The sequence below is a fragment of the Microcaecilia unicolor genome, chromosome 4 (genome assembly GCF_901765095.1).
Source record: "Microcaecilia unicolor chromosome 4, aMicUni1.1, whole genome shotgun sequence".
NCBI lineage: Eukaryota > Metazoa > Chordata > Amphibia > Gymnophiona > Siphonopidae > Microcaecilia > Microcaecilia unicolor.
Genome location: NC_044034.1, coordinates 56,466,386 through 56,485,167, shown reverse-complemented (window position 1 = coordinate 56,485,167; position 18,782 = coordinate 56,466,386). Strand labels below are relative to the sequence as shown.

The following is an 18,782-nucleotide window of genomic DNA, read 5'->3' as shown; positions in this document are numbered from 1 at the left end:
CTGTTATGGTGATATCTTTGAAAGATACCTTATCCCGAACCATGCTCTTTTGAGCGACTGTCGGCCTTCCCCCCATTTCTAGTTTAAAAGCTGCTCTATCTCCTTCTTAAACGCCGATGCCAGCAGCCTGGTCCCACTCTGGTTAAGATGGAGCCCATCCTTTCGGAATAGGCTCCCCCTTCCCCAGAATGTTGCCCAGTTCCTAACAAATCTAAAGCCCTCCTCCCTGCACCATCGTCTCATCCATGCATTGAGACTCTGGAGCTCTGCCTGTCTCTTGGGCCCTGCGCGTGGCACAGGTAGCATTTCAGAAAATGCTACCCTGGAGGATCTGGATTTCAGCTTTCTACCTAAGAGCCTAAATTTTGCTTCCAGAACCTCTCTCCCACATTTTCCTATGTCATTAGTACCCACATGTACCAAGACAGCCGTCTCCTCCCCAGCACTATATAAAATCCTATCTAGGTGGATATCCTGAAAACCTGACTGACTGGGGTGCCTCTAGGACCAGAATTGGGAACCACTGTCCTAGATTATAGAATTACCCTGATAGGCACCTTGTTATAAAAGTACCGGATTTTTTAGACCTATATGTATATGTATGTATGTATGCCTGTATCTCATATTTTAATAGAGATCATGATTATAGTTAAGGGCCATTGTATTGCATCTATTCTCAGATGAACTCTGTTTTCTGTTTTGCTTATAATAGAGCTATGTTTAGGATAAATGTAGAGAAATAGTCTAAATGAGAAATAGGTTGAATGTTTTAAGTATGCTCTCCACTTCTTTTGTTCATCCAGTGACTCACAAATGCTAGGGTTTGGACTTCTCATCTAATTGCACTTCTTCTGTAACAGTATATGTGATTATCTGCACTATAAAGTTTTTCTTATTCTTAGCTGCTTTGAATCTGAATGGTAACTGCGGGTTATAAGATCTTTTTTAATTTAATGTAATGTACTATAAAAAAGTGATCTTGGTGTCACAGTTTGTTCTGTGTCGTGAGTACTGTCATAGCTACTTTTATACTCAAATGTAGAACACTTATTTGGCATTTTACTAACCCCAATTAATTCCAGATTTAAAAATATTTTTGCAAACTACCAATATAATTTAAATGCTTGTAAATCTTATTGTAATTAGGATGAACAAATTTAAAACTGGCGCTCACCCTGTTGATTGCAGGGCTAGCTGGGGTTCTGAGTAGCTTAATGGTTAGTGCAGTGGGCTGTAAACCAGAGGAACAGGGTTCCATTCCCATTGTAGCTCCTTGTGATGCAGGGCAAGTCACCCAAAACTTCCAATGCCCCAGGTACAAAAATTTAGATTGGGAGCCCACTAGGAATAAAGTACTTCTATATAATATGTAAAATGTAGCAAATGCATTATTTTCTGCTGTTTCAAGCTGCCATTTTTGGGGGGGGGGGGGGGGGGGCTGGCTAGTCTGGCTGCGAAGTTCAGGAACTCTGGTGAGTGGTTCCTGGTTGGAGGGATTTGTGCAGAGCCGTGAGCTGCTAAGCATCGAGGACTACTGATAGCAGTCAAGAGGTGGAGTTAAACACACCAAGAAAAATAGAAGAGCTGGGTCTGGATAAGGTGCAGGCCGGCAGGAGGGAGAATGGGAGGCCTGGTTGCAAATGTTGGTGATTTGAGCTGAGCATGCAGAAGATGCTGTGGGCGCATGCACATTTAATTGTACATCTGGTAGGTAGTGAGTATGGGCTATTTTATTTTATTTATTTATTAGGATTTATTTACCACCTTTTTGAAGGAATTTACTCAAGGCGGTGTACAGTAAGAATAGATCAAACATGAGCAATAGGCAATTACAGCAGTAAAAATGTTCAAATAACAATACAAAATATGGCGTGTATCCTACTTAAAATGTCAACACAATACGTAATAGAACATTTTAATTGATAGTGAAGGGTAAAGCAAAGATGGAACATATAGGGGCCCTTTTACTAAGCCACGTTAGTGTCTATGCACACCCAACGTATGCCAAAATGGAGTTATTACCCGATTACCACGTGGCTCTTGCGATATTTTCATTTTCGGTGTGCATCCGATACACTCGGCCGAAAAATAATTTTTATTTTCGGATGCACGGATTGGACGCGCACCAAGTGGCATTTGACGCGCGTAGGTCATTACCGCCCGGTTACCACGTGAGACTTTACCGCTAGGCCAATGGCTGGTGGTAAAGTCGCAGACTCAAAATGGAAGCACGGCAATTTTGATTTTGCCGCACGTACATTTTCGGTAAACATTTTTAAAAAGGCCTTTTTTACAGGTGCCCTAAAAAATGGATTGGCACACACCCAAAACCCGCACCTACGCTTCCACTAGCTACTTTTTAGCACACCTTAATAAAAGGACCCAATAGATAGGTAAGAGAGTAAGAAGCCTTTCTTTCCAGGTGCTGTGTATAGATTTCCATGGCTAGCCCTATCATTACGTATTTTGGATTTAGGTAAAACACTTCTTAAAATAATTAATGAATTAAGGCCACAGATTAAATCTTTGGAAAATAAACTATACAGCATGATTATGAAGCTGCTAAAGTTAATTTAATGGTGAGCAAGGTGGAAAATTTAGATCAAAAGTTTCACAATTACAAACTACTTAAACAACTTTGAAGACTGATATGACTGCAGTTGGTTTCAGCCTAGAAAATAGGATTCAGAGTGTGAATTTAAACTTTCTAATTTTTCTCTCGGAGATGAATGTTTTCACATGGAGTATGTTACAAAGGATCTTTAGGGAGATGCTTGAATTCTCTACCGATATGATATCAAATATAATTTGGGCCTATTATTTACTCAGGAAAAAATGTGGGATTAATAAGGTGGAAAGAGATCTGATTGTTGACTCATTGGAGTCACTGAGAGAGATCTTTGGAATACAAGTTGAATATCATGCTACTCTGGTTGTGATTTTGGTGTTGATGGAGATATTTGTTGAGATTATATTTTAACAATAGAGAGAAACTGTTTATGGAAGGTGGCTTTGGGGTGCAGCAGCACTGCGTCGGCAGTGCTGGCGAAGGCAGCATCAATGAAGCCCTTTAACGTTACTGTCAGCAGCAGGATTTTGAATATCTGTGTGCATGCTTAAGGCCTGATGTGTTTTCCCCCCTTGACACTGGAGAGGGCAGCACATGACAGGCCTTGAGCATGCATGTGCACACGCAGATGCTCAAAGGCTCTTCGCTGACTGCAACTTAATAGGGCTGCCCTACCCTATCAAAATCTTTGCCAGTTATGATATTACTCTACTACCACCACCAAAACCCATATTTCCTTTGGGCTCTCATGGAGGCAGGGTGGAAGTAGAATGAAAGGAAAAGGAAGAGATACTAGACATCTTGTGGGGGTGGGGGGAAAAGAGAGGGAAAGCTTGTTAAGTTACGTGCATTGTTATAGAATCCACGTCGATTTCGGTGTAGATCTCTAGGCACACTATACAGAATCCGGGGGGTCTGTGCTTAATTTAGGCATCAGGATTTATGCCTAGTTAAGAATGGCCTAAATGAATGAGAGCAGATATGGTGACATAGAGAGGCGCTTGTGGAAATTTAAGCCAATTCTATAAAATTTAGGCGTACTTTAGAGAATACGCCTAGTCGTATTTTTTTTCCACATGGAATTTTCAGGCACCATTTATAGAATCTAGCCCTAAGGTCACTTATGTGTATAACTGCTAATTAGTTCCAGTTAATACCAATTACTGCCTATTATTGCTTGTTAACACTAATTATCAATGCATTATTAAATTAAGTGATGCACGTAACTGACCTTATTCTATAACTTGCGTGTGCAGATTTGTATGCTGGTTGCAAATTTTGGTGTGCAACTTTCTAGAATTAGGGAGCTTATGTATAGATAGAGGTATTCATATGTGTATATTATATACATGTATAAGTAGCAATTTTAGAAAGCTACTATTTACAATATGGAGAAGCACACAATGTGGAGTTCCCAAGGACGACATAGTTTGGTCATGGTTTAGGATGGCCAAACATCTACTTGTATATTCCCTGTTTTACAAAGAGGAATACAGATAAACAGAAAAAGATTTCCACGTCATCTTTTGCACCTGTCTCGAGGCATAGTCCAGTGCCAGTTGAAGCGACAAGTGCAAAGGCTGATGGAAACCCCTCCCGTCATGCTCCCAACATCCCCAACACCATCAGCAGCCTCATCACACCTGGCAGTCCCTGGCTCTTACTGGATGTTTTGCTGGTAGTTTAGCAGAAAGCAGGAATGATCCTCAGTTGCTCTTACTCTATTAAGTGCCTGATATCCAAATGGCACCTCTGACCCCTAGCAGTAGTCTTGTGATACTATTGCTAGGGATTAAGCTGCAAAGCATCTCATTATTATGCAAATTGAATAACTCAGATTGTATTTAACTTCAAAAGATATTGTTCATGGAAAGATAATGACAGCTTTGAATTAGCCTTATCTGTCTTTCCCATCAACACTGGGCCACTAGCACATGGTCTGATGCATCTGGGGTTCCTCTTAAAAGGGTCAGTACTTGCACTTTAACCCCTCTCAAAAACTATGCCAATCAAATATCTATTTCCACAACCTCCCTGATCCTCCTTGGCAACTACTGGAGATTCCCCTGGTAGCAAGTGGGGAAGGGGCAACAGGACCAGGTTTGGGAACCACTGGCATACTGCTGGATTCTATATAGCGCGCCTAGAGTTCTACGTCAAAATCTAAGCATATTCCATAACAATATGCATACATTAATTGGCTTAACAAGCTAATCAGCATTGATAACAGCACTTAACAATCAATAATGAGAACTAATTGGCAATAATTAGAATTTTCATGCATAAATCACAAAGAGGGGGATAATCGAATGGGGGCGCCCATCTCTAAGGGCGCCCATATCTAAGGACAGCCCTGTCAAGGGGCGGGGCAACCCTATTATCGAAACAAGATGGACGTCCATCTTTCGTTTCGATAATACGGTCGGGGATGCCCAAACCATGAAATTTACGTCGACCTTAGAGATGGTCATCCCCGGTTTTCGGCAATAATGGAAAGCGAGGACGCTCATCTCAGAAATGACCAAATCCAAGCCATTTGGTCGTGGGAGGAGCCAGCATTCGTAGTGCACTGGTCCCACTAAATGAATGGAAAAAGCCCTTTCCTATCCGGAAAGGAACGGGCATGCATGAAGGAAATTGCATGCAAATGAGCTGCTCTCTGTTAGCTCATTTGCACACAATTTCCTTCCTAAACAGGGGAAGCAATGGCAGTCGAGGACGTTCTTCCCTGTGACAGCAGTTGAGGATGTCCAAAATGTGGATGTTTCTGTGAGAAGGACATCCATGCCTTTACTATGTCTCTGAAACCCTCTTTGTTTATTTATTTGGATTTTGGATCATAAGTAGCAGCAGTGGGATTTGAAACAGCCACCTCTAGATTGCAAGACCAGTGCGCTAACCAGTAGGCCACTCTGCCACTCCTGCACTCTACTTCACTCCCTTGAAATTTGGCCATCCCTGAGGGGGGCAGTTGAGGACGTCCAATATGTTTGAAAGAAGGACGTCCACAACTTCGCTATGCCTCTGCTGACACACACATACCTCCCCCCCCCCCCAGGGACCTGCATACTGCCCCCTCCCCCATGGATGGCCAAATTTCAAGGGAATAAAGAGGAGTGGCCTAGTGGTTAGAGCACTGGTCTTGCAATCCAGAGGTAGCTGGTTCAAATCCCACTGCTTCTACTTGTGATCCAAAATCCAAATAAATAAAGAGGGTGTCAGAGGCACAGCTAAAGGCATGGATGTCCTTCTCACAGAGACATCCACATTTTGGACGTCCATCGCAGTGACGGAGGCATAGCGAAGGACATACTCTTAAAAAAAAAAGACAAAAGTTTTTGAAGTTGTTTTTTCGGGGTGAGAGGTGGTTAGTGACCACTGGGGAAGTCATTGGAGGTCATCCCCGATTCCCTCCAGTGGTCATCTGGTCAGTTCAGGCACCTTTTTGATGCTTGGTCGTGAAAAAAAATGGACCAAGTAAAGTCAGCCAAATGCTCGTGAGGGACGCCCTTCTTTTTTCCATTATCGGTCGAGGATGCCCATCTGTTAACCACACCCCCGCCTCACCTTCAGTACACTGCCAACACACCCCCTTGAACTTTGGTCATCCCCGCGATGGAAAGCAGTTGAGGACGCCCAAAATCGGCTTTTGATTATGCTGATTTGGGCGACGTTAGGAGAAGGACGCCCATCTCCCGATTTGTGTCGGAAGATGGGTGCCCTTCTCCTTCGAAAATAAGCAGGAAAGCGTATTCAGTAATGTACTGCACCTAAATTCTAATGCTCTCAGTTCAAAAGGGGCATTGTCATGGGCGGGGAAATGGGCATTTCATGGGCGTTCCAAAATTTACGCATGTTGTTATAGAATATGGCCCTTTGTGCCTAATGCTGGGATTTATGCCATGTTTTCATTTCATTAATGGAGGCGTGTAGATTTTGGCACTAGGATATCAACTAAGTGTATTCTATATACTGTGCCTAAATGTAGGCGCCGCTTACAGAATACGCTTAACCAGAATTGTTTTCCACATAGATATTTTAGGCGCCATATATATAGAATCTGGCCCATAATGCAAGGGGGAGTACACATGGGTAGAGCATGGGTGAGCAATGGATGGAGCTCCCATTTACGTATATAACTTAAAGAATAATGTAAATTATGCATGTCTCTGCCACATTTGCATGACTGCAGGCATGTAAATGTAAGGTGTGCTGATACCAGGGTATGCTAGTGTTCTATAATGGAATTTGGGTGCCCAGACGCCATTATAAAATAGCCTCATACCATGCATCCATGAGGTGCCTAAATGGAGGTGACCATTTACAGAATTGCCCCATTGTGCCAACCCATTAATTTTCATCTTCAGCAAACTATTTGAAGTCATTTATTTATGATTTATTATAGCCACTCCGTTATGATTTAGGATGAAAAGAATTTGAACTACACATTCCTCAGATCTCAGTCAGGCTAGTTTACAAAGGTGCGCTAGCGTTTTTAGTGCGTGCTAATTTTTAGCATGTGCTAAAAACGCTAGCTCACCTTTGTAAACAGGGCCTATTGTTCTTAACCTTGAAACGAATGGATGCTTCTCAGTTTTTATCCTACTACATAATGCCTACAAACAATGCTTCCAAGAGATAAACTAATAATATTGAAGCTGGAACATACAGCAAAGAATTAAGTTGCTTACCCCATAAACCAGCTCTCCCACCATCCCATTCCAGATTTTTGTTTCTGAATCCCTTGCTCCATATTTTCCATCCGGTACAATGGCAATTTTGTACTTGATACCAATATGCTTGGCAATTTCTAATGCCAGATCTACACAGTATCCTTCATACTTGTCATTTCCTTCAAACATCTCATGGTTTTTCTTGAACATAACATATGGAGCCTCCTATAACAAAAAAAGCAGAACTGTAAAAGGAAAATGTACGAGGTAGGATCTGAGTTGACTGTAGTGCTCCAAAGGCTTCTCCATAGTTCACATACTAAGTAGACTGTCACAAATAGCAAAATGACATCATCCAGGAAGTGTCATATATGTTCACATGTGTTCATATATGCCAGAGAACTGAATCGCAAACAATGAGAATGAAAACTGTTTCACTGCTTAACAAGAGCACAGCAAACACAGACATTTAAAAATCCCAACTCCTTTAGACAACAGAGAACAATATGGAAATATAAAGTTTCTATCTGTGCACTGAAACACTGTTGATACGACACAGTCCAGGAACAGTATGTAAAAACATATGAATAGTAATCATATATCAAGTTATCCAGCTCCTGCCCTATGGGCATTTATCACTAAGGGCCTCTCTTACCAAGCCGTGCTAGCGGATCCCGCATGGCAATACCGACGGAACCCATTTAAAGTAAATGGCATTTGTCGGCATTGCTGTACCGGGAACCAGTGCGTTTTTTTCTAGCAAAAAAGGTGCTGGTACTTAAATGCCAGGCCACCCTTCAGGAGTGGGGTGATCACTGAGGGACCCACCCCATAATAGCCAAGCCCCATGCAACCAGTCACAGAATCCATGACAAGACAGAATTGGTATGTAGAGCCTGAGCTCTTTCATTAAAACTTGGGGACCATGGGTCAATTTTAGCAGACAATGGAAAAGGTGCCGGTACTTAGTACCCCCAAGCACCTCCTCAAAAAAAGCCCTGCAGGGAACAGTTAGCACAGCTTGATAAAAGAGGCCCTAAATCTTAATGTGAGTTGTACATAGAAATCCTACAGTAATGGTACTAATGATTTTTGCATAATCATCACGGATGAAATGTTTATATTGACTGGATGGTGATGGCTTATTTTCATTTTTTTACCATATAACATAAGCAAGAGGGTAAGAAAGCTGCATTTACCCTTAATTAACAAGTGCATCACGTTAGATTTAGTAATTTTGAAACTGACAGCTAGCTCTGAGTAATTTTGACCGTCAGCATGTTTGAATACCAATATATAAGCAAATATTCATAATTGAAAATGGAAATTTCCTCACGTGTGTACGTTGTATCACTTTATTTCTTAAATACACAGAACAGGAAATGGGTCCATAATAAAGGACAATAGCAACTTGTATTTGTAGAAGAGCAAATAGAGGACCCCTTTTATTAAGTGTCAGTAAGCTCAACGTGGGCTTACCGCTTGCTATTCCAGAACTACCAGCAGGCTACCGCAGAAGCCCGGTGGTAGTTCCCATCCCCTGTGCCACTTCCGGTGATACAAAAATATGTTCTATTTTTGTAGTGCTGGTGCTTACCTAGCATTAATCGGGCAGCGCTGCGTGCTGCCCAGTTACCACCGGGATAGTGTGGGAGCCCTTACTGCCACCTCAATGGGTGGCAGTAAGTGATCTCCTTGAAAAGACTATGTGGCAATTGGTTCACTTACTGAATGGCCATTTCTTTTTGAGCAAAAAAGACAGCCTTTTACCTGCGGTGGTAAAAGAGGGCCTCAGCTCGCATCAAAAACACACATTGATGCCATTGCAGGCCTCCTTTTATCATAGCTTAGTAAAAGGACCCCAGAATGATTGATCTATAGCAGGACTGTCCTGATTCTCTGGAGCACCTACTTTTGATATCCAAAACTGTGCATTGAAACGTAAAATAGGATATAAAGAACAACCACATTGGGCCCATTTCTCCTTGCCATTGCAATATCAGTCTCTAACTTCATCCCCCACTCATTGCAACTAATGAACCTCGGTCAATTCATGCTTTCTTGAATTCTAGAATTATTTTGCTTCTGCCCGTTCTCTGGGAGACTCCTTCATGCCTTCAACACCTTTTCTATGAAGGAATATTTTTGTTTGCTATCCTGACTCTACTATATTTTTCACCCTTATACTATGACCTATTGATCTGCACATCCACTGCTGGTGGTACCCTGTTGGAACTCTCAAAAAAATAGCAAAAAAAGGCATGATTTGCATTTTGACAAAATGCAAAATAAGAATATCCTACCTCAACTCCTTATTCCCCCATAACCTTGCTATAATAGAAAAAACATAATAAGATAGTTAGTTGTAATTATTGCTCCATGTAGATTATTTCTCTGTCTTTTGTTTAGAATTGTATATGGCCAGCCTTTCAGTGGGTTCAGCTGGGCAGTTGGTCAGGGCTTCATAACACAAGGGAAATTTGGGCAAGCCTGACTTTGCCAAAGGTGTCATTAGGGGGCAATAACAGGTGGCAAGTGTCATGCCCCAAATCATTTGTTATCAATCTGTTGCCCCCCTCAGCTCCCCCAAAGACAAAGACTTAAGGAGCACACATTCAAAGTTGGATACAGGTGCCCTGCTGAGTGGAGGAAACTGCTTGTAGTCTGAAGAAGCCTGGGGGGGGGGGGGGGGGGGGGAGGGAGGGGAGACGGAGGGAAGAGACCTCAGCCATATGGCAGAGGTCACACAGGTACAGGTAGCTGCAGCCAAAGTGGAGAAACCAAGCCTTAGCTAATGTGGACTGGAGAAAGCTAATATGATGGCTTTCATCAGATCCTATAGGTAGGGAGGGGAGGGGAAGGGGAGCCAGAGGTTACCACCAGAGGAAGGCAGGGTAAGAAAAGGGGAAAAATGAGTGCCAGGGAAGGTGGGGGGAGACAGGAGAGTGCTAGGGTCAGGCTGGGGTGGGGGTGGGGAGGAGAGTGCTGGAGTCAAGCTAATTCCATGCCAAGGGCCAGGGTGGAAGTTGACACATTCAATGATTTTTTGCCCAGAGTGCTATTCATCCTACAGTCATCTTTGGGATTGTAAACACCACTTTGTACAGGTTACCTGCAGACCTTAAGTTTAGGGTTAAGAATTGATTCATCTTAATGCCAACAGATAGATTTATTAGGAACAAGATATCATTTGTGATAACTGTGGAAAGAAAAGATTCAGCAGTTATACCTATATATCAACAATTTAATGCAATGTGCTACAAAATAGTCTCTGACACCTCATACTAAACTGTACTAACTAGAAACCATTCTTCCTACAAGGAACATTTCTGACTGCGTAATAAATTATTACACAGTGGCAAACCAGCCATGGAATATTGTGACAAGTTAGCAACGGATGTAGTCCTACAGTGTGCTTGAATCATGTGTCTGTTTGTTCCTAAATTGTTAATAAGCTTTTCATTGAAGTGTTAATGATTCTTATAATGCTTCCAAGGTACTGCAGCATTTGTTATACAAATTAGAGCTGTCTGGGGAAACTTTAACTCAAACAACCATCCTTTTTCCAGATATAGAAAAATCTAGATAACAGATAAGGGCCACTTTTAAAAGGAGGTCTCTTATTCTGTATTTACAGTTCAATGTCATTTGAAATTGTAGTTCCAAATGAATACCCCCCCCCACCCCCGTTTACTAAGCCATGCTAGCAGCTGCCACGCATCTATGCCGACACAGCCCTTTCAAAGTGAATGGGCTGTGTTGGCACTAGCGCACGGCAGCTTAGTAAATAGGGGGGGGGGGCAGTAAGTTACCTGTCTGGGTGAGTTCCACCCTTCTTATTGCTGTACTTACATTCAATGTTTCCTGTTTATATATTTCTTAAAAGTCACACTAAATTTTAAGGCTATATACATTTTTTAAATAATTCAAATGAAGGAGACATGTTAGTAATTTCAAGAAAAAATACTCATCTATAAAATGAAGGTAAATATTCCAGGATGAGATCTAGAGGGCTCATTCAGATCCTAAGGGGCACATGAAACATCACAAGATTAAACACAATGATAATTTTTGCCTGGATGAGAAGATTTAGAGTTAGTCTCATGGGCATAATTCCATGTGGCTTCCCACATCAGTCAGAATCATGAATACTTCAGATACTAGTTTATTTTTTCTGAATAGGGTAGTCATTTTTCAGTGGGTGATTAAAGCCTCTGGAGCTGAGGTCAGGCAATCCCAGCCAGAGCTCAAGGGAAACACTTACTGACTTGATCAAGTGCACACTTTTACTAAGTTCTGCTGGGAACTGTGAATTGTTTCTCTCAGCCAGAGGACTGCAACTGGAATGGCTGGGCTAAATAGGAGGGGAGAAAGGGAATGAAAGTGAGGGAGAAATCCTGGGTAAGTGTGAATAAGAATACATGGTGTAGTTAGTACTGTTGGTCAGGTTGCAATTGAGCAGGAAACCCAAAGGAACTGGAGCAGGATTTCCTAAATCTGCCTTTGGGACTTCACAGCCAGTCAGGTTTTCAGGATATCCACAGTAAATATGCATGTGAGGAGCAGAGGAGTAGCCTAATGGTTAGAGTCGTGGGCTGAGAACCAAGGAAGCCAGGGTTCAACATCCCACTGATGATTCTTGTGATCCTCCATTAGCTCAAGTACAAACTTAGGAGTACCTTTACTAAAGGGTAGTAGGGCTTCCGCCAGCTTGGTGTATGGCAAATCAGCTCTACTGCCGGACTCACCCAGGAGCCCAGTGGTAGTTCTGGGTCTCCCACACAACATTTCCGGCACTAGAGAATACCTTTTCATTTTTTTGTGCCAGAGCCCTCACCACCACTTCCTAAATAGGCGGTGGTAAGGGCTCCGACAGTAAATTGCCACACGGCAATTTCTTAAATTATCGCACAGCCATTTACTGGCCCTTTAAAAATAAAGCCTTTTTACCAGCAGTGGTAAGAGGTGGCTTGGGCATGTGGCAATCCCATGCACCAATGCCACCATGGGTCACCTTTTACAGCTGTTTGTTGAAAGGGCCCTAAGTCATGTTAGGTGCTAACGTGTGCCTAATGCAGCAAAAATGGCCTAACGCAGGATGCGCTAAAACGTTCTGCAATATTTTTGCCACCTGTGCGCGCTAACCCTCTGATTCTATATAGCGTGACTAGAGCTACACTTGGTTCTGTACATAAATCTAGGCGTATTCTATAACTACACGTGTAGATTTATTGTTTTAACAGCTCTTTACAAGCAATAACGAGCACTAATTGGCAAAAATTAGAATTTACATGGGTACATTGCTAAGCGTATTCTGTAATGTACTGTGCCTAAATTCTAACGTGGCAAAAATGGGGGGCATGCTTACGGGCATGGAAATGGGTGTTACATGGGCATTCTAAAATCTACACGCGTTGATATAAAACATGGGCTAGTGCGGATGCACATAGATTTAGTCACATGAACTACACCTAAGCATATTCTAAATACCGCATGTAGATTTACATGCGGTATTTAGAATACTCTTAGGCGTGATTGCCTAACGCACATTAATTTTAGGTGCCAAATATTGAATCGGGTCCTAAGTGCAGGGTATTTATCTTTTTGTGTTTTGTTTTGAAGAGGTCATGTCAGGGGAGGAGAATGTGTGTGGATGCACTAATTAGCAAGGGGCCCTTTTACAAAGCGGCAGTAAGCCCAACACGGGCTTACCGCAAGCTAATCTGGAACTACTGCCGGTGGTGGTTCCAGCCCCGGAATGCACCATTTGCCACTCTAGGGAAAATAGCTAGCTATTTTCTAGCGCAGCGCTAACCTGGCGGTAATAGGGCAGCGCCAAGCACTAACTGGTTACTGCTGGATTAGCACGGTAGCCCTTAACGCCACCTCAATGCATGGCGTTAAGTGCTCCTCCCTCATGGCCACGAGGTAGGTGAAATCTTACCGCATGGCGACGGATTTCCGACAAAGACGTCCAAAATGCGGTTTTGATTATACCGATTTGGACGTCTCTGTGAGATGGACGTCCAAGTGCCAATTTATGTCACTTTTTGGACGTCCATCCCTTTCGAAAATGAGCCTGATAGTATAGCAGGACATGTTTATCCACTCATACATTAGCTACGACAATATTCAAGCACCTTTCTGACCTCATGTGCAACTTTCTTTAAAAATGAGTGCCCTTATTTACTTACTTCTGTTACTCTAGCTTGTCTATCTATATGTTCCATCTTTGCTAACATCCTACGCTGTCTATTAAAATGTTTTATTACGCATTGTGTTGACATTGTAAGTAGTATACTGTGCCATACATTTTATTGTTATTTTAGTATTTTTCTGCTATAACTGTCTATTGCTTATGTTTGACTTATTCTTGCTGTACACCTTCTTGAGTGAATTCCTTCAAAAAGGCAGTAAATAAATCCTAATAAATAAATAAACTATATGACACATGCCCTTATTTGTAAATAGGCCCACTACCATCACAGTTTCCTCAAAATCAAACACATGTGAAGGGTAATTATATAAGGGGATGACTTAGGTACTATTTAAGACAAACAGGTGCCTTGGTTCTTTATAAATACTTGAGTAAGCAGAAGAAATTGTGCCCGCATTGCAGGCATGGACATTATCGCTTGCCCTAGAGTATTTAAACAGGCATGTAAATTAGCGTATTTTATAATCTACATGAGTATTGAAAACTTCACTTGTGCTCTGCTCAAACTCTGCCCCTGAACATATCTACAGATTAAAAAAATTCATCATATCAATGTGTGCACTTTTACACAAGAATTTTATAAAGGGCCTCATACACAGAAACATGACTGTAGGAGTGACATAATGGCTACAGCAGCAGGCTGAGAACCAAGGAAGCCTGGTTCAAATCCCACTGCAGCTCCCTGTGACCTTGGGCAAGTCACTTAACCCTCCATTACTTCAGGTACAAACTTAAATTGTGAGTCTTCCAGGGACAGGGAAGTACCCCCTGTATCTGAAGTACTACTAAAAGGCATGAACTAAGCCCTACTTATACTCCATTGACCTATAAGTGCATTTACTCTGCAGCTCCTCAGTACCTCTCCACTCTCATCTCTCCCTACATTCCTCCCCGGGAACTCCGTTCACTGGGTAAATCTCTCTTATCTGCACCCTTCTCCTCCACCGCTAACTCCAGACTCCGTTCCTTTTATCTTGCTGCACCATATGCCTGGAATAGACTTCCTGAGCCAGTACGTCAAGCTCCATCTCTGGCCGTCTTAAAATCTAAGCTAAAAGCCCACCTTTTTGATGCTGCTTTTAACTCCTAACCCTTATTCACTTGTTCAGAACCCTTATTTTATCATCCTCACTTTAATATTCCCTTGTCTCTTGTTTGTCCTGTCTCTCCTAATTAGATTGTAAGTTCTGTCGAGCAGGGACTGTCTCTTCATGTTCAAGTGTACAGCACTGCGTACATCTAGTAGCGCTATAGAAATGATAAGTAGTAGTAGTAAGTGGGATGTACTTTCTATCCAAATAATTTTGCTTCTAAACTGTAAGGGGAGTAGTTATCAATGTGGGCTACCATTAAGACAAACTATTTTTACCACTAATTAAGGAAGTTATTAATGTGGGCGACTGTTAAGATGTGTTATTTTTCCACTAACTCATACTATTTTAGCACAGGTCCCATTTACTAATAACTGGTTAACAGTGAAATAGCACATCTTAATGATAGCCCATATTGATAACTTCCCCCTACCTCTACTATATCCTAAACAGATGTGCATACACATTCCAAAGTACCTTCTGTACATTAAAGTTGTGTAAACAAATATCCAAGAAACCACACTATAAAGCTGTCCAGATTTCCAAGTTTAATCAGTGTATGATGTACCGCCCATTGCGTGAACCTTTTGAGAGATTTACGCAGTGTTATTAAATATTGAAAATAAATGAAAGGAAAATAAGTTACATGTTAGACAGAAAGAAGAGAGAGAGAGAGATAAAAGTGAGTGCTGACAGGATGGAAGCGCACCCCCCCCCCCCCCCCCGGCATTTCCATCACTAGAGAGCTGCAAGGGGATGTTCGAGACCAGTGGTATAAGTCACGGCTACGGTTACTTATCATATGCATCCCTGAAGAGGAAGGTTTTCAAGCCCTGTAAATTTTTGTATGGATTGTTCTAGCCGAAGATGTGGGGGGTAATGCATTTCAGAGGGTGGGGCCCATAACCCTGAAGATTCGAGTTCTTATAGTATTGAGACAGATGACGCAGAAGGTAGGTATGATAAGACAGTTCTGCTGAGATGATCAAAGAGACCTATTGGGGGCATAGGAGATAAGTAGTCATGACAGGTAAAGGTTGTGGACTTTATGAACAAGGGTAAGAATGTTGAAGGTAATCCTTTGTGATCAGTGTGAAGTAGCGGGTTCACATTGTCAAATCTCCTTGAATTTTGTCCTCAAGACAAAAATCATATGTCCTGAACACAGTCTATGAAATTACTGCAAACACAAATTAGAAGTTACAATTGTCATTGCTTTCAATGATAGCTGAAATGAACTTACATTGGCAAGGTCTGAATTGTTTAATGATCCAGTTAAAGGATGCTGTTTTCAAAGCAATTTTACCATAGGAATAATATTGAAGAGATCAAGTCGAAAAGTGATCCCTAACTTTTGTAAAGGAATATATATATAAAGAAACAGACAATATCTAACTGGTTATCATTAACTGAAACAACAAAGGGTTTGCTAATAGAATTCACAGATAATGAAGACATACTAAAACCCTTGAGGAAATGCTAACAAGGGAGAGCTGCCAGGTATTATACAGTTAAGCAGTAAAGTGCTTCCCTGAAATTGCTTTGGACAGATGGAATGCCACAAAAACTCATATTCATTGGCATTCCGAACAAATGAGTTAGGAGAGTACTTAATGTGTTTCTCTCTGTTATTTGACAAACAACTTAGCCAGTAATTGCTTTTGGCTTTAGTTTAAAGCAAAATAATCCCAAGGGATTTGATTGTCTTATAGTGATTTATTCAATTTCGAAGCTCTGACTGTACAACAAACGACTTCGTCCCTCACCTGTTACACCTCTTTCCCTTCATCCTTCACAAATGATTGTGCTAATGCTTTTTCTAATACTTATCAAGAGTAGTAGAGGGCAAGTCACATGTTCACTACATTTTAGGTCCAGTACCTTTTCAACTTGCTCAGCACAGTGTTCTGCACTCCTGAACTCCCTAAAGCAATAACATTACCTTATTTCTTGAAAATGTCAAGAGGCCTATTTTTGCCTGGTTTTTATCCAAAGCCCTTATCTATGGTTCACTTTTCGTTTTTTGCTCCAAATGATTTATTTCTTACATTGTTTTGGATTCTAAAAATGGGTAATGTATTATGAATGTAGACATTTCCTCCTGCTTTCAAGTTGTTCGTGCTGCAGCAACATTTTGCTTATAGCACAAAATTTCAGACAATGAATACAACAGCATCATCACTGTTCATTTACAGTAAAACCACAACAGTGGAGGTGACCACGTGGAATTTTTGGAAAAAATGTGAAACACATTGTCTTTGGGAAAGAAATGGAAATGAAAAAAGGAAAGTGGTATTTTGCCTCTTTGAACCATGAACACAAATAATTGACATTATTATACATTTAGACCAAAACAGGACTATAAATATATGTTTATTACATACAAACACCCAGAGATAAAAAAAATAAGTCATAGATAGCCCAATTAGGCGTAAGTCATCTAAGGTTGGAAAAGGGATGGTCAAATCAGGATGTTCAAAATTAGCATGGCATTATAAATAAGGGCTCACTGAAGGCAGAGTCTTTTGTAAAATAAGCATAGACAGGCAGTACATACATCAGAGACAGCTGTTTTATATAAAAAAAATTAAAGCATAACTCGGGGCTTTGCATGTGCAAGTAAGGTGAGCCGGTCGATATTGTGTATCTGGATTGTCAAAAAGCGTTTGACAAAGTACCTCATGAAAGACACCAGAGGAAATTGGAGAATCATGGGATTGGAGGTAGTGTCCTATTGTGGATTAAAAACTGGTTAAAAGATAGAAAACAGAGAGTAGGGTTTTATGGTCAGTATTCTCAATGGAGAAGGGTAGATGGTGAGGTTCCCCAGGGGTCTGTGAGGGACTGCTGCTTTTAAACATATATATACATGATCTAGAGATGGGAATAACTAGTGAGGTAATTTTCTGACAACAGAAAGTTATTCAAAGTTGTTAAATCACAAGAGGATTGTGAAAAATTACAAGACAACCTTATAAGACTGGGAGACTGGGGCATCATAAGCATTGCCACACTGGGACAGACCAAAGGTCCATCAAGCCCAGCATCCTGTTTCCAACAGTGGCCAATCCAGGTCAGAAATACCTAGCAAGATCCCGAAAAAGTTCAATACATTTTATGTTGCTTATCCCAGAAATAGCAGTGGATTTTCCCCCAAGTCAATTTAATAATGGTCTAAGGACTTTTCCTTTAGGAAGCCATGCAGACCTTTTTTAAACCCCACTAAGCTAACCGCCTTTACCACATTCTCTGGCAACAAATTCCAGAGTTTAATTACATGTTGAGTGAAGAAAATTTTTCTAAGATTCGTATTTAATTTACTACTTTGTGGCTTCATCGCATGCCACCTAGTCCTAGTATTTTTGGAAAGAGTAAACAAATGATTCGCGTCTACCCATTCCTCTCCACTCATTTATTTGTTGCATTTGTATCCCACATTTTCCCACATATTTGCAGGCTCAATGTGGCTTACAGAGTTTTGTTATGACATATTCATTCCAGGATGTCTGTTACAATTCGTAACGTACAAAGATTAAGAAAGGGTAATGAGAAGGAGGGTATTAAGCAGGATAGTATAGAAGGTGGACTTTAATAGCTGGGTGAGCTGGTAGGTAGTTTTGTAAGGTTATGGGTTCTCTTTGTATGCCTCGTTGAAGAGATGTGTCTTCAAAGATCTGCAAAAGTTAGTTAATTCGTCAATAGTTTTCAGGGCTGTAGGTAATGCATTCCACAATTGCGTGCTCATGTAAGAGAAGGTGGTGGCGTGTATCAGCTTGTATTTTAGTCCTTTACAGCTGGGACCTCTATCATATCTCCCCTCAGCCATCTTTTCTCCAAGTTGAAGAGCCCTAGATGCTTAGCCTTTCCTCTAAATGGCCATCTAAATGGCAGATGACATTTAATGTGAGCAAGTGCAAAGTGATGCATGTGGGAAAAAGGAACCCGAATTATAGTTATGTAATGCAAGGTTCCACATTAGGAGTCACTGACCAGGAAAGGGATCTAGGTGTCATCGTTGATGATACGCTGAAACCCTCTGCTCAGTGTGCGGCGGCAGCTAAGAAAGAAAATAGAATGTTAGGTATTTTTAGAAAAGGGAAGAAAACAAAAAATGACAACATTATAATGCCCTTGTATTGCTCCGTAGTGCAACCGCACCTCAAATATTGTGTTCAATTCTGGTCGCCGCATCTCAAAAAAGATATAATGGAGTTAGAAAAGGTACAGCGAAG

The 18,782-nt window shown here is 41.3% G+C and overlaps 1 protein-coding gene across 2 annotated transcripts in view; it reads right to left on the bottom strand.

Annotated features, from left to right (window-relative positions):
- GRIA4 (glutamate ionotropic receptor AMPA type subunit 4) overlaps nt 1–18,782 on the bottom strand; it is a 520,316-nt gene that overhangs the window by 82,325 nt on the left and 419,209 nt on the right. For both annotated transcript variants that reach the window (XM_030199365.1, XM_030199366.1), the window contains exon 10: nt 7,261–7,467. In XM_030199365.1, coding sequence (XP_030055225.1) covers nt 7,261–7,467 — 207 coding nt within the window. The remainder of the gene's footprint in view (nt 1–7,260; nt 7,468–18,782) is intronic.